Source organism: Rhipicephalus microplus, chromosome 5 (assembly GCF_043290135.1).
Source record: "Rhipicephalus microplus isolate Deutch F79 chromosome 5, USDA_Rmic, whole genome shotgun sequence".
Lineage (NCBI taxonomy): Eukaryota > Metazoa > Arthropoda > Arachnida > Ixodida > Ixodidae > Rhipicephalus > Rhipicephalus microplus.
Window position 1 is genome coordinate 178,468,383 of NC_134704.1, and position 13,857 is coordinate 178,482,239.

The following is a 13,857-nucleotide window of genomic DNA, read 5'->3' on the forward strand; positions in this document are numbered from 1 at the left end:
GTCCCAACGCGTTGAGCAGCAGGGCCTTGCGACGCTCGGGCTTGCTGGCGTCCGCCCCGGCTGCGTCTGCGTAGGCCTGAAACACCAATTTCCAGTCCACCCACAGAAGTGGCGGGTCTCTGGGCGAATGAAGAAATAGGGGAGGTGGAATAGGAGACGCCATTTCAAGCAAGAAGAATGGAGAGGTGCAGACGAGAAGAAAATGACACCAGTACAAGACGACAAAGGCGGCGTAGCTGAATGAAGAAGGAATGAAGCGACGCAGCCCGCAGTAGCCACCTTGCTGGGAACAAAGAGCGTCTAGGGTTAGCAGGGTAGATTCGTTAGAAGCACGAAAAAGACGAACACGGAAAACGAAATGGGTTCTTACACGTCCTCGTCTCCATTGCTGTGTTGGGGGCTGGCTGGTCCCGACGAAGCAGAAGAAGAAGACGGCCGACAGAGACGTACGCGGCCGGCAGGGACGCCGACCAGCCCGAACACGCGGGTTGGCGCGAAGCGCCGAAGAGAAGAACAACAACCGCACTCCACGGTTACTTAACACACACTCATTTTATTTAAAGTCGCCTTAAAATCCTGGATGCCAGAGCGGCGCCCCCTGGCATCCTCACATGTCATTCCGAAACCGAAACCGAAAACCTAGAACACAACAGTCGTCCTCCGCCGTCATTTGCGGCGACACCCTTCCTGCCATGACCCGCTGCCGTACCTTGGTGGCAACAGGATTCCATGAGACGACCACCAGTTCGCCAAACTGACTTGTGGCGCATGGCCGACCGTCGACCTATTTGCTTCCGCTGCGGAGAACCAGGTCACATTGCCCGCTATTGCCGTCATAGCGATTCCGGGTTCGGGAACTTTTCTCGTCCCGCTTCTTTCCGCTTTGAAGATCGTCGTCCCCACGATGCCGATCAACTGTCGACTGGCCAAGCAACTACACCACGTCGCTGGCGATCTTCATCTCCTGTGCATCACCGTGACTTCCCTCAGAGCTACACGGACGTTGCCAGAGGCCGTTCGCCTAGCCCACGCCGGGGAAACTAACTGCTGCGACCTCCGAGGGCAAGGCTGCCAATCGTCGAGACACCAAAAAGTTCCCCCTATTATCGCAAAAAGATATGACCACAACCACGACGAATACGACGACGAATACTAATGCCGGTGAAGTTGTACGTGCTGATCTTGGCCTTTTCATTGACGGACATCACGTTACAGCACTGGTCGACACTGGCGCCGACTTCTCAATCACGCGACAACAAATCGCCGACCGCCTTAGAAAGGTCAAGACACCGTGGACAGGGCCGCACATAAGGAGTGCTGGTGGTCAGCTGATGAATCCCACGGGTAAATGCACCACTCGACTTCGCATTGGGCATTCTAGCTTCGTGGCCACTTTCGTCCTGTAGCCAGACTGCTGTAGACAGCTAATTTTGGGCATGGATTTTCTTCGAGATCATGGCACTGTTATCAACATCCCTCAACGAATGGTGACGTTTTGCGCACATCTGTATGTCGACGACAGCAGCGACGAACTACGCGGCCGTTTGCGAATAGCTGACTATGTGACACTCCCACCGAGATCCTGCTGCCTTGTGTCTGTGTCCAGTGGGTGCCCTTCCTATAAATATGTGATAGTGGAGCACATAGTCACTCTTTTGCTCACGCAAAGCATTTCCATCATGAGAGGCATCCTAACGCTTACTGGTGGACAGGCACAAGTGCTCCTCACAAACTTCAGCAACGAGCGCGATCAAATCCAGAAGGGTACCACAATTGCCTACTTCGACGATATAGACCAAGCCGGGGATTGCTGTGCTTTGCAATCAGACCACGACACAGTCCTTGCCTCGACAACTTTTTCGGTGGACATCTGCTTCACGCTACCGCCCTCGGATAGGAAGCGCCTGCTTGGACTTATACACCAATTTGAAGACTGCTTTTCACGTACGTCAAAGGTTCAGCGGACACGATTGACCAAGCACCGCATCATTACCGAAGACAACATGCGACCGATTCGGCAGAACCACTACCGTGTGGCTCCGAAAGAACGCGAGAAGATTCAGAAGCAAGTACAGAAGATGCTCGTGGGTGACGTCATACAACCTTCAAAAAGTTCTTGGGCGTCCCCCGTGGTTTTGGTCAAGAATAAAGACGGCAGCTTGCGTTTCTGTATTGATTATCGCAAGTTGAACCAAGTCACGAAGAAAGACGTCTATCCACTGCCCCACATAGACGATTCACTCGATCGGCTGCGTCATGCGCGCTACTTCTCTTCAATAGACCTCAGCAGCGGCTACTGGCAGATAGAAGTGGACGAGAGAGATCATGAAAAAACGGCCTTTGTGACGCCTGATGGCCTTTACGAATTTAAGGTGCTTCCTTTTCAGCCACTTTTCAGCGTCTCATGGACACCGTACTATCGGGCCTGAAGTGGCAAACATGCTTGGTCTATCTATCACTGTACTCCAAGCCATACGCCTGGCCGGCCTGACTTTAAAACCAGAAAAATGTCATTTTGGTTTCAACGAACTCTGCTTCCTAGGCCACGTCGTCAGTCACGAGGGTGTTCGACCTGACCCGGCCAAAATAGACGCCGTAGCGCAATTTCCTGCACCCCTTGACAAAAAGGTTGTGAGACGCTTCTTAGGGTTGTGTGTCTATTACTGGCGATTTATCGAGGACTTTTCGTCTATTGCGGCGCCATTGACACGACTCACACGTGAAGACGTCCCCTTCTTTTGGGGTGAACAGGAACAAATGGCATTCAATTAACTACGACAACGCCTGCAAACACCTCCAGTCCTGGCGCACCTCGACCAGGACGCCCCTACAGTACTGCACACTGACGCCAGCAATGTAGGTCTAGGTGCTGTTCTGGTGCACTGGCAAGACGGCTGTGAAAGAATGATAGCCTACGCCAGCAGAACTTTCTTTCGCACGGAGGAGAACTACTCGACCACCGAGAAGGAGTGTCTCGCCGTGGTGTGGGCCGTCATCAAATTTCGTCCGTATTTGTATGGCCGCTCCTTCAAGGTTGTTCGCGACCATCACTCTTTGTGCTGGCTCACCAACTATAAAGATACATCTGGTCATTTGGCACACTGGAGCCTAAGGCTTCAAGAGTTTGACGTGACCGTCGTCTATAAATCTGGGAAGAGGCACACCGACGCCGACTCTCTCTCACGGTCCCCAGTGGAAACTGTCGCTCTTGATGACGAAAACATCCACGCGGCATTCTTGGGAGTTGTCAACACGGCCACTATTGCACGAGAGCAGCGCAGTGACGCTGAGCTGTTACCACTCATTGAATATTTAGAAGGACGACGTAAAGACGTGCCGCGGTTATTTGCTAGAGGACTGCCATCTTTTTGCTTGCGAAACGATGTTTTCTATAAGAAAAACTTCTCACCAACCAATAATCTGCACTTGCTCGTCGTGCCTGCCTCTCTTCGAAAAGAAATTATGGAAGCGTGCCATGATGAAGCAACTTCTGGTCATCTAGGCTACACCCGAACATTATGCCGACTACGATGCAAGTACTACTGGCCAAAGTTATTTGTTGCTGTTAACCATCACATGCGAACTTGCACCGACTGCCAAAGACGCAAAGCGCCTCCCAGCAACCCAACCGGTCTTTTACATCCCGTCGAAGCACCAGAAAAGCCGTTCATCCAGATTGAAATGAATTTCCTGGGTCCCTTTCCAACTTCCACAACAGGGAACAGATGGATTATTGTGGTCACTGATTACCTGTCCCGTTATGCGGAGACTACAGCTATGCAACGCGGCACAGCAGCAGAAGCCGCTCAATTCTTCATCGAAAACATCGTCCTTCGGCATGGCGCTCCAACAGTGATCACAGAGAGAGGACCTGCCTTCACCGCAGAGCTTTTGAAGTCGGTTCTCAGACTCAGCAGTACAGCTCACCAGAGAACAACTGCATATCATCCGCAGACAAACGGACTGACGGAGTGCCTCAATAGACCCTCACAGACATGATCAGCATGTACGTTGACACGGAAAATAAAAACTGGGATCAGATATTGCCGTACGTGACCTTTGCTTATAACACCGCTCGACAAGAAACCACTGGAATGACACCGTTCAGTCTGATCTATGGTCGCGAAGTCACAACAACATTGGACGCCATGTTGCCCCATGTGTGTGACGACATCCATGTAGACGCGGAAGAATTCACTCAGCGTGCCAAAGAAGCCAGACAGCTCGCGCGCATGCGCATCTGTCATCAGCAGCATCAAAATGCACAACGCTACGACACCCGACATGAGTTTATTAGCTACACACCAGGCGACAAAGTGTGGGTCTGGATTCCGATACGTCGACGTGGACTGTCTGAGAAACTGCTAAGACGGTAGCTCCATACAGCGTCACGGGACGCTTGAACGACTTGAACTACGAAGTTGTTCCCGACACTGATTGTAGCTCTGAGCACCAAAAGCATTTGCCCGAAGTCGTGCACGTCGTGCGTATGAAACCGTATTTGTCGAGTTAATTAGCTCCCGGTTGCCGTTTTCGTACGACCACTTCATACGCCTGGTAGAGCACCTAAGTTGCGCATCGGGATGATGCTTCTTTCAGAGGGAGACAAATGTCACACGCTTGCTGAAGAAAGACTATGGCAGTTGTGCATGTGCCACGAAGGACTACGAAATGGACGAAAAAGAACTCGCTTGCACGTTCTAATTAAAAAGATCGACCTGCTTCTGGTGTCTCAATCTCTACGGCAAGAGCTCTGTTTTGACGTCGTGACAATATTATAATTTTAATTCAGTAGCCAGGTTCTCATTGCAGGCACTGTTATTACTTCGATTCAGAAGAACAGCGAGTGCATGTTCAATCCAACAAAATGCTTTTGGGCAAAGCAGCTATTTAAAATTTTTCAAGACTTCTTTTATAAAGGCAAAAAAAAATTGCAAAAGTAAATTTTGATATCTTCAAGAAAATATCTTTGTACCAAACTTAAAATAATACCAATAGGTGGCTGTAAAAAATAGCCTGCGAAATTTTTACTGATTTGCTTCAGAAAGGAGAAACCTCAGGGCGGAAGTAACTGATTAACACTGTGTGCTATCCACCCTTTTAAAGTATGTTTCGAGGTAATGTGTTCAGCCAGTTTGAAAAAGTTCCAGAAATACAGATAGGGCAAGGCAATAAAAGCTCATCAAGTCATTGATTTGATATTTACAGTACTGGCAAAGATGTCTGAATTAAGCATATTTCATGTTATTGAAAGTACTATTGGGAAAACAATAGACAGATCTCTATTGTGTCAAAACACTTTCATTTTCTTGATGAAATTGTAAATCCTGCTCCTCTTTTGCATGACAGCAGTGTAAAAGCCGCAGTTTTCGCCCCTCGTGACTTTGTTCACCTTGTGGCCATTGCTCAAGAACTCCTAGTTTTAACTAACCCGAAATGTGCTCGCCCAAAACATTATCATTGTAACTAAAGTTCCTATGTTTTTGTTCTTAGATTTTTTTCTCTGTGTAGTAACAACGACCTCCCCTTTCGACCCTCTCTCATGCACAGCCGGCATCTGCCGCCATGTTCTACCCAACTTGGAGGATTTACAAAGGCACACACATTCAAGTACATTAGTTCCACACTTTACAGTAGAAAATATGCAAACGTGACACACATTTATCTTCCTGGTAATCCCCTGTCAATAGTGAGCGGGGCATGAGCATTTTCACCCAGTACTGGAAATGTGTTGGAAAGAATAGGGCTACCAAAAATGGGCATTACCCAATGAGACTTGATGGCAGCACTTCATTGGTTGTGGCCACTTTATAGAGAAGCTAAAGAAGATCTAGAGGCATATTAAGACATTACTACATGCTTTACGCTGATAACGATGGTGATGAAAACTGCGCCACCTTGGTTCAATTGTCCGTGAATGCCATTTTTGCTCCTTTGCATCACACATTTGGGGTACTTTGCGCATGGCATGCTCTGACGGTCATTTAAATTGACTGGTTTGTAGCCAGGTATGATTGAATTAATAAATCTGGTGCCATTGAACAATGCATATGCTGGTGAGAACCTGAAAATGTGTCACGATTATCCCATTTTTCAAGTTGAATTGTGTTGAATTGACAAGATTTTGATGTATTTCGGTAAACTGTCACGAGAGCGAATTTCGATATGGGTGGCCCTGGCTTGCACACACACCTTAAGGAAAAAAAGATGCCGTTAAGTGAAGAGAGAAAAATTAATTTGACATCTTGAGTTCCACTCAAGATGCCACTACAGAAACTCATTCAAGATATCATCAGGTTTATGGCTTTTCTTCAGGTTCTAGTTTAGCAGGAGTTTGAGCTTAATACCTTGCTCAGAAATGTCAACTCCTGTAATAAGTGCAATGTGGCATGACGACTCAATTATCAATATAGTAGCTATATACTTATGCCAAACACTGATGCAAAATGTCTGTCAACACTCTCAGCTCCCAGATTCTTCCAAGGCTGCTCTAATGAGTGAGCATTTGATGATAGGTTGACAAAGAAGCAAAATTTGTTACTTCATTATTTTAATTACCTTCACAATCAGCAAATGTTACCATGGGGGAGGGTGTACAAAAATTTTGAGAAATTATAGAAAGAACATAAATTGTCATACACCCAACGAATTAAACACAGTCACAGCTTATGTAGTCACAATCAGCAACACATATCACTGTAAAAACTTGAGCATTATCATTCCAACTTGGAAAATAAAACATTAATAAGCATAATAGAGGCAGTGTTTTAAGGCAATTACAGTTAAACCTAGATAGAACAAAATCGATAAATTCCCTGGAAAATTTGTTATAAAAAGGTTTTTGTTATATGCAGGTTCGGTACGAAAATTCAGAAAATAAACGCGCAAATTAAACAAAAGAGAGACTGAAGGCAAAGTTAACCCCAAACCCTCATTTTACAGTAAAAAACTGCGTTATTATTGCGATAGCAATTATATGGACACTCTCGGTGGGTTCTTGCTGTCGCCGCCATTTTCCGCAACAAGTCCAAATTGACAACATGCCCCCGCGCATTGTAACTTTCACAAGCGGGTATAAGCGCGCGAGCGCTGCTGAAGCAGAGATCAATTGAGTCGGCCCATCCCTATCGCCTGAAAAGTGCATGACATCTCCCGCGTGTTAGAACTGACCTCGAATGCTCAAAGTAAACCACCTGTCTTAAACGAGGATGAAACAACGTGGGGAGGGTCGCTCGAGTAGCAATAATGAACTTGGATTTTAAGGGCGGTTGCAATCGCTGACGCGCTTGCTATCTCGGCGCGCATCAGTGCGGTTTTAACACGAAGGGACAGTGTGAAAAGGGCGAACGCAATCGTTTTGGTCAAAGTCGATGGCGCGCGATTCTCCCCACCGAAGGATAAGCGCGCGCGCACAAGCATCTAACCCCCCTTTGCCCCCTCCGCATTCGCGGGGCAAAGTACGCATCGGAGATAAGCGTCCGTCGGCACATCGTGACAAGCTGAGCGCCGAGCGCGGGCGGCTTTTTTTTTTCTTTTTTGAATTTTCATATATATAGGTACGTATACATATACAGTGAATGAAGGCGGCAGCGGCGGCAAAAACCCAGCCGTAACTGCCCATATATATAATTGCTATCGCAACAACAACAAAAAAGCAAAGCTGAACGTCGTTGGGGGACACACCATGCGTGCGCAGTGAAACTATGCACGCACGCACGGCGTCGAAAACGAAAAGCGAATGACACAGACACGGATACCGCGTAAAACTATTAGGTAAAGCGCCCTCCATATGCAGCGCGGCCCCATATATGTGACGCTAACTGAAAGCGTGGCACTGCCAACGCGCGAAAGTAGCTTTTTTTTTTGTTTGTTTGGAGCTTGGGAGGGAGGAGGGGCCACATTTGCGCACGTGACCGCGGTGGCGAGAAAAGGGGCAACGCCGGCTGGTAAGGTGCAGGCCCGCCTAACGCGGACGCGGCCCGCGTGCCCGCAGCCACCGCTTCGCGCTTCGGCGGCGGCGTACCAAAATGCCAAAATGCGGAGCGAAATTTCAAGATTGTCCGTGGGCGAAAATTCGTTATATCAAGGTTGTCTCCCGCAGTTACTTTGTTACATAGAGGTCGCAAATACATGTGCTTCTATGGAGCTACAGCGGGGAACAGAAAAACTTCGTTATATCCAGGAATTGGTTATATGGAGGTTTGTTATAGGCAGGTTTAACTGCAGTTTGATTTGTGTATTGATCTAGTAAAAAAAAGGCAACCACATTATGTCAGTCTTGCATGGGATCTCCCATAAATTGAACTTTTGGCTTCTCTTTCATAAGGACTGTGATACTCAAGAAGTTTCGTTAAGGTTCTTTCAAATGTTTCGATTCCTTGCCAAGTTGCTCAATGGTATAACATAGGTGAGTGATAGGACTATTCTTGCTATTCTCTATTTTATTGCACTACAAAAAAATATTGGGTAGACCCTGCTTCTATCTTTAAGAGTTGAACGCGATAGCGATATACTGTCCCTAGTGTGTATTTCAACCACTTAGTTTCATTTTATTGTATCATGTTACTCGAGAAACTTAAATTGTGGATTACTACAATGTAACCAATAAAGTTGAAAATGGCTTGTGCAGTAAAGTTTTTGCATAGGCTGCATTTGGTCTAATGGGTAGCATACTTTAAACCACAAGCAACAATGTGCGTGATATCTTTTCAAACTGGCTGTGCACTCACTATGCGCTCTCGAGGGAACAGGGTAAGCCCTATACCCGCCATGTATTTTAGGCGAAGTTTATGTACTTTTTTCTCCATAACCATAATAGCTACAGTAGTTATTTTACTATCATTGTGATCATGAGCAACTCTCCTTACTTAAGCAGATTTAGCACTGAAAATTGTAGGGCTCACTTTTTGTAAATTTTTTACTTCAGGTACATAATTACCACTCTATAATAGCTATTAGATGTAGTGTTACAGATGAGCATTTCCTAACACAACAATAATTCTGCTTCAGCATATTCTGTATTATGTTATCTAAGTACTGGCCAAAATATGTGATTCTAGATACTGTGGTTTCTGAGAAAAAGGAGCATAAGTACAAAAAAAAGCATGTTTTGAGATAATCACAATATAAAGTTGAAACTTTCCAATATTCCAAGAGTACAATGAGATAACAGCAAATTGACGGTCCATTCAATAGGTATCAGCCAGATACTCATCACCAATACAGTTTTTTTCTTTTTGTGTTAAAATGCCTTGCTTGGCGAGTCTCATTTGGCGCCTGTTATGCAGCCCTGTCAGCACGGAACTGTCGACGCAGTTCAAGGGGGCATAGGCCCTGCACAATGCAGTGCCCTGCCGAAATCCCAAAATAGTTCAGCTCATCAAGTTACTATTTTAACTGTATTTCCAAGCAGATGCATGGATGTTTAATAAAACACCTGCTGGCCATGTCAACGGCCTGAATTCGATCCTCAATCTGACCCAAAAATGCAGGTTATTTATTTTATTTCTATTTTTCTATATTTTTCAGTCATGAACAAGATGACGATTGTCCGCTCACAACCAATGACGCCGATGCCTGAATTTCTGTGAAACGAGCTCTTTATCGCTGTCGCATTGATATACTATATGAAGACTCCAGGAGCATTTTTGCTATCCTTCAGCATTACTGATAGGTGCCTTGAAAGTCTGAATTGAAAGATCTGAAAGGAAGGACAAAAATAAATAATGTAAAAAATAAGGACATTCTGTTGTATTGTACAGATAACTGGGCTGAAAATTTTGCTTTTTTTTCCCCCCCTATAGTAAGATAGATTTAGTCAAAGCAGACAATTAAGACATTTGGCTTAGACAAAAAAGATATTTTATTTTTTGAGTCTGGTGGCAAATTTGTCACCGCCCCGTTATAAGAAGCATACATTTTCCAATAGATACACTGGAGGGAACTCAGGCCCTAGTGTATAGGAGCTGCAACGCACTGCGCTTCACCTAGCATGGGTATGATGGGTAGTACACAAATTTGTCTGATCACCATACTTTCGGCACAGTTTGTCTTCGCGTGGCTTGGAGCTGCTTTGTCACGATTTTCCAGCATTAGCTTCAAATTGGGTCACGAGGTTCACAATGGTCCGTTCTCTTATTTGAGACGTAACCAAAACTCAGCAATAAACGAAGCCACAAGTGCGTTCAAAGCATGCAAGCACGAAGACTTGGCAAATTTACGTACTGCCTATCATTCCTATGGTCGCTGAACGATCAGAATGCCAGAGTCCTCTCTAGTTAATTTTAGGAAACTTTATGATAAGAAGGATGCTTATAGCATCCATCCATCAACATCACCCTGCGAGTCGTATGCTCTACATGCGAGTGAAAGTGTGTGAAGGCAGCTGATGGATGCGGCTCAGGCAGAAAGGAACTGCGCGAGTCATCTCTCTTTGTGTGAAAGGCCCACATGTCGTTCAGGCAGATACTGCGTTGGCGTGGTTGCATGCACTTGCGTTTAGGTTTGCTTTTTATGGTCAAGTTACAGTTGTGTGAGAGTTCACTCGTTTTTAAACAACTCCAAGGTGTGCAATTATTGTTGCTATAAGTCAGCACTCTGAAAATAGTGGTGTGTATAATGTCGTGACGTTGACGGAGCAGTCAGCAGGATTAAGACGAAACATTTATTAGGGTGAACCTGTGCCCAGTAAACAAGAAGTCAAGTTACAAGTTACACTGTACACTGATAGTGGTGAACAGAGCAACGGCCTTCAATAATTTTCCAAGCAGCAAAACACGTCGGCTGTTACATTTGTGCTATCTAAAATTCCAGCGTTATTGCTAGTGGCTGCACAAGCCCCTGAATAAGCTATACTATACTCAGAGCTCTATATAACGAACCCAGATAAAACAAAATATTAGTTATAATAAAGTAAGTTATAAACAGTCCTGTAATAGATATAGTGTTAGGAACATACCTTTATAACGAAGTTTTGGATATAACAAACTTATTTGTGAGTTAGATGCAACTGTGTTGTAATAAAGTTTGAGCGTATTTGTATCCAGCATACAAACTGAAATAATATGATCTCAAGCAATCACGAAGCTTCTCAGACCCTGCATGGCCTGTGCAGGTCATGGCTAATAGTCTTTTCAGATGGAACTCGAATGTACGAAAATAAAAAATGTATGGCAATGCGTATTATTTGCGAGATCTTGTCTAGCAATGAAACATTTGATTACTCTGTGTTTCCTATATACTCTGGCTTTCTGACTAGTGGGCATCACTGAGCTTACTTGTGCATCAGCTGAAATTTCTCGGGCCCAATTTAATAAATTTTTGCATGTTAAATATGCAATCTAATTATGAGATGCTGATGCAGAGTCTGCAGATTGATTTTGGCCCCCAACAGTTCTTTTTTTTTGTATCTGAATCCCGCCTAAATTTCATGTCCACCTGAAGCGTGTGTTGGTGGAATGCAAAAACATCCACAATAGTCTTGGAGAACCTAAATATGGACATGTTAGGGCTAGCTAAAACACTCCTTTGTTGATTCTAACAGGATTTGTAGTGATCCTTATAATCTTTAAAAAAGCCTTAATTTCTTAAGGGGATACTACCCTTTGCGAGAATTTAAGGTAAATGCACAAGAACACAAGCGCCGCAGTAGGACATTTTCAAAATGATCCCGATGAGATCAGACGGACTGCCTACAATTAATCACTAGTAATCGATCTAACTGCACTAAATAAAGAACCTTCCATGCATCAAGAGACCCAATAAAATTCTGCTTGTTCATTTCTGTTCGATTCATGGAAAAAAGAACCGCCAAACGTTACTATGGGGAATCACGCGAGTGGTTCGAAAATTCAATTTTCGCGTGGTTACACGGGACAGGTGGTGCTGTCTAGCGGGGTGCAGTAGAAAAAAAAAGCGCCCGCAATCTCGAAGCTAATGACGGGAAATTGATCAATGGCCGTTGTTGCTGCTGTGGCTCCCGCTGCTTTCGGTCTGCTGCTACTAGCGCAGTAAAGCCAGGCAACGTTGTGCCCGGCAACAGTGACGTGAGATGGCCTGATCGATCTGCTTCTTGAGGCAGGTAATTTGAAGTGTGCTAACCAGATTTGGAGCACTAAAACGTGATTTTATTTCGAAATAGGCCCTTCCTTGGCACGAAAGTAACACTACGAGGTTTCTGGATTGCCATTTAAACAATCAACGTTGACCCTAATAGTTAGCTTTAGTGTTCCTTTAAGTCCTTGAAGGCCCTTCAGTTTCGTCAATACACTTTTCTTCAGGTAGCCTTAGCAGCCACTTTTTAAATATGTCTGTGTGAATATTCACTCCCATATTACAGTTGTGGAATTCACTTCAACATCAATTTATTGTTTGAAAGTATTTGAAATGAGCAAAAAGCATCTAGCCTGCCTAATAAATGCTTCATCGCAGTATATTTCTACTGTGCCATAAAAACACAACATAAGGAGAAATATATTTTTTTTTTTCAGCAAACTTGTTATGAGATCACAACTCAGGTCACGTGCAGTTTCCCGCCGCCACCGCTGCTCGTAATCATATCACGCAAAATTAAAAAAAAAAAAAACTAGCACCAATGTCACAGTGGGGCTCGAACCTGGTCTACTCCTAGTTCTACCACGGAGTTACGTCGGTGCTTGTAACTTGTTGTCCAACTTGCCTCAGGCAGGCTTGACCTAGCACAAATGACACAGGGGGGATCGAACCCGGGTCCACTGGGTGGCTGACCAGCATTCTACCACTAAGCTACACCAGTGCTTGTGACTTGTTCTCAAACTTGCCTTAAGCAGGCTTGATGTCAGGAAAGCAATCGCGTTAATACGACTTGTAAAGCATTTTAAAACAGCAAAAGAACAACCAGTCGTCGCATAATGCGAATAGCGTAACGATTGGGCCGTCCAATGCTCCTACCCATCACAACAGCTTGTTCTTGTTGCTCTATTAACTGTGGCGCATACCAACTTCAGTCATAATTCCTCATCGTCGTCAGCCAGTGCATGAACAATTGTCACAAAATTCCTTGCAAGTGTTTATCGGATACCACGCTTCTCAGAAGAATGACAAAAAATAGCATAGCAAATGCCTGCCTACTAGCCAAATAAATTTATTAATAATTAGCTAGTGGATATCAAGCAAGTGTGCTTGCAGTAGTTACCCAATGAGTGTTTAGAAAAGGCCTTGAAAGGCCGCTCTTCTAGCTTTCGCTGTGACTGTGCTGCGCCTTCCGCGCAGGCCTGGTGTTCTTTAAGAACATATTATCAGGCAAGTTATGGCAAATTTTAAAACTGTATATTTTAGCGTGTATAAATCGTACCCAGCTACTATTTCGATTTCTCCCAAAATAATCAACACCAATTATGTTTGCTTTGCGCAAACAATGTTACGCTCGCACAAGCCTGCTTTTACAGAGGCATAGGGAGGATTTTATTTTGTGAGGTAAAAGAGAGACGGGTCTGATGAGCTAGGGCTGTAGTAATTAGATAGCTTTCCTGAGTATCGTATAAGTCATTGTTATTTTGTGCCACTGCAGTCTTGAGCTCCTCCACGTTATTGCTCACATCATCACTGTCACGGGCACTTTACATTATACCTTGAATTATTTGACCACTGTGTGAGTGCTTGCACAAATGCTATGTGCAGCAGTGTATATTTGTGGCCTCATTGGATCAGTACAAATTGTGACCTCCTTCCGTATTAATAATTTTGCAGCACCGTACACAGTTCGGCTGGGCCTTTGCAACAACAAGCAGCGGCCCAGAACCTGGTGATGGCTTGGCATACAGTGTCTTCTTCGCTTACTACAGGCCACTGTGTCTGAGTGAGTTATCACAAACTGTTCGT

The 13,857-nt window shown here is 44.9% G+C and overlaps 1 protein-coding gene across 1 annotated transcript in view; it reads left to right on the forward strand.

The window, feature by feature from the left end:
- Positions 1-13,857, forward strand: part of LOC119174091 (stimulator of interferon genes protein) — an 85,224-nt gene that overhangs the window by 50,400 nt on the left and 20,967 nt on the right. Inside the window, exon 5 of the mRNA XM_037424892.2 lies at positions 13,726-13,834. Coding sequence (XP_037280789.2) covers positions 13,726-13,834 — 109 coding nt within the window. The remainder of the gene's footprint in view (positions 1-13,725; positions 13,835-13,857) is intronic.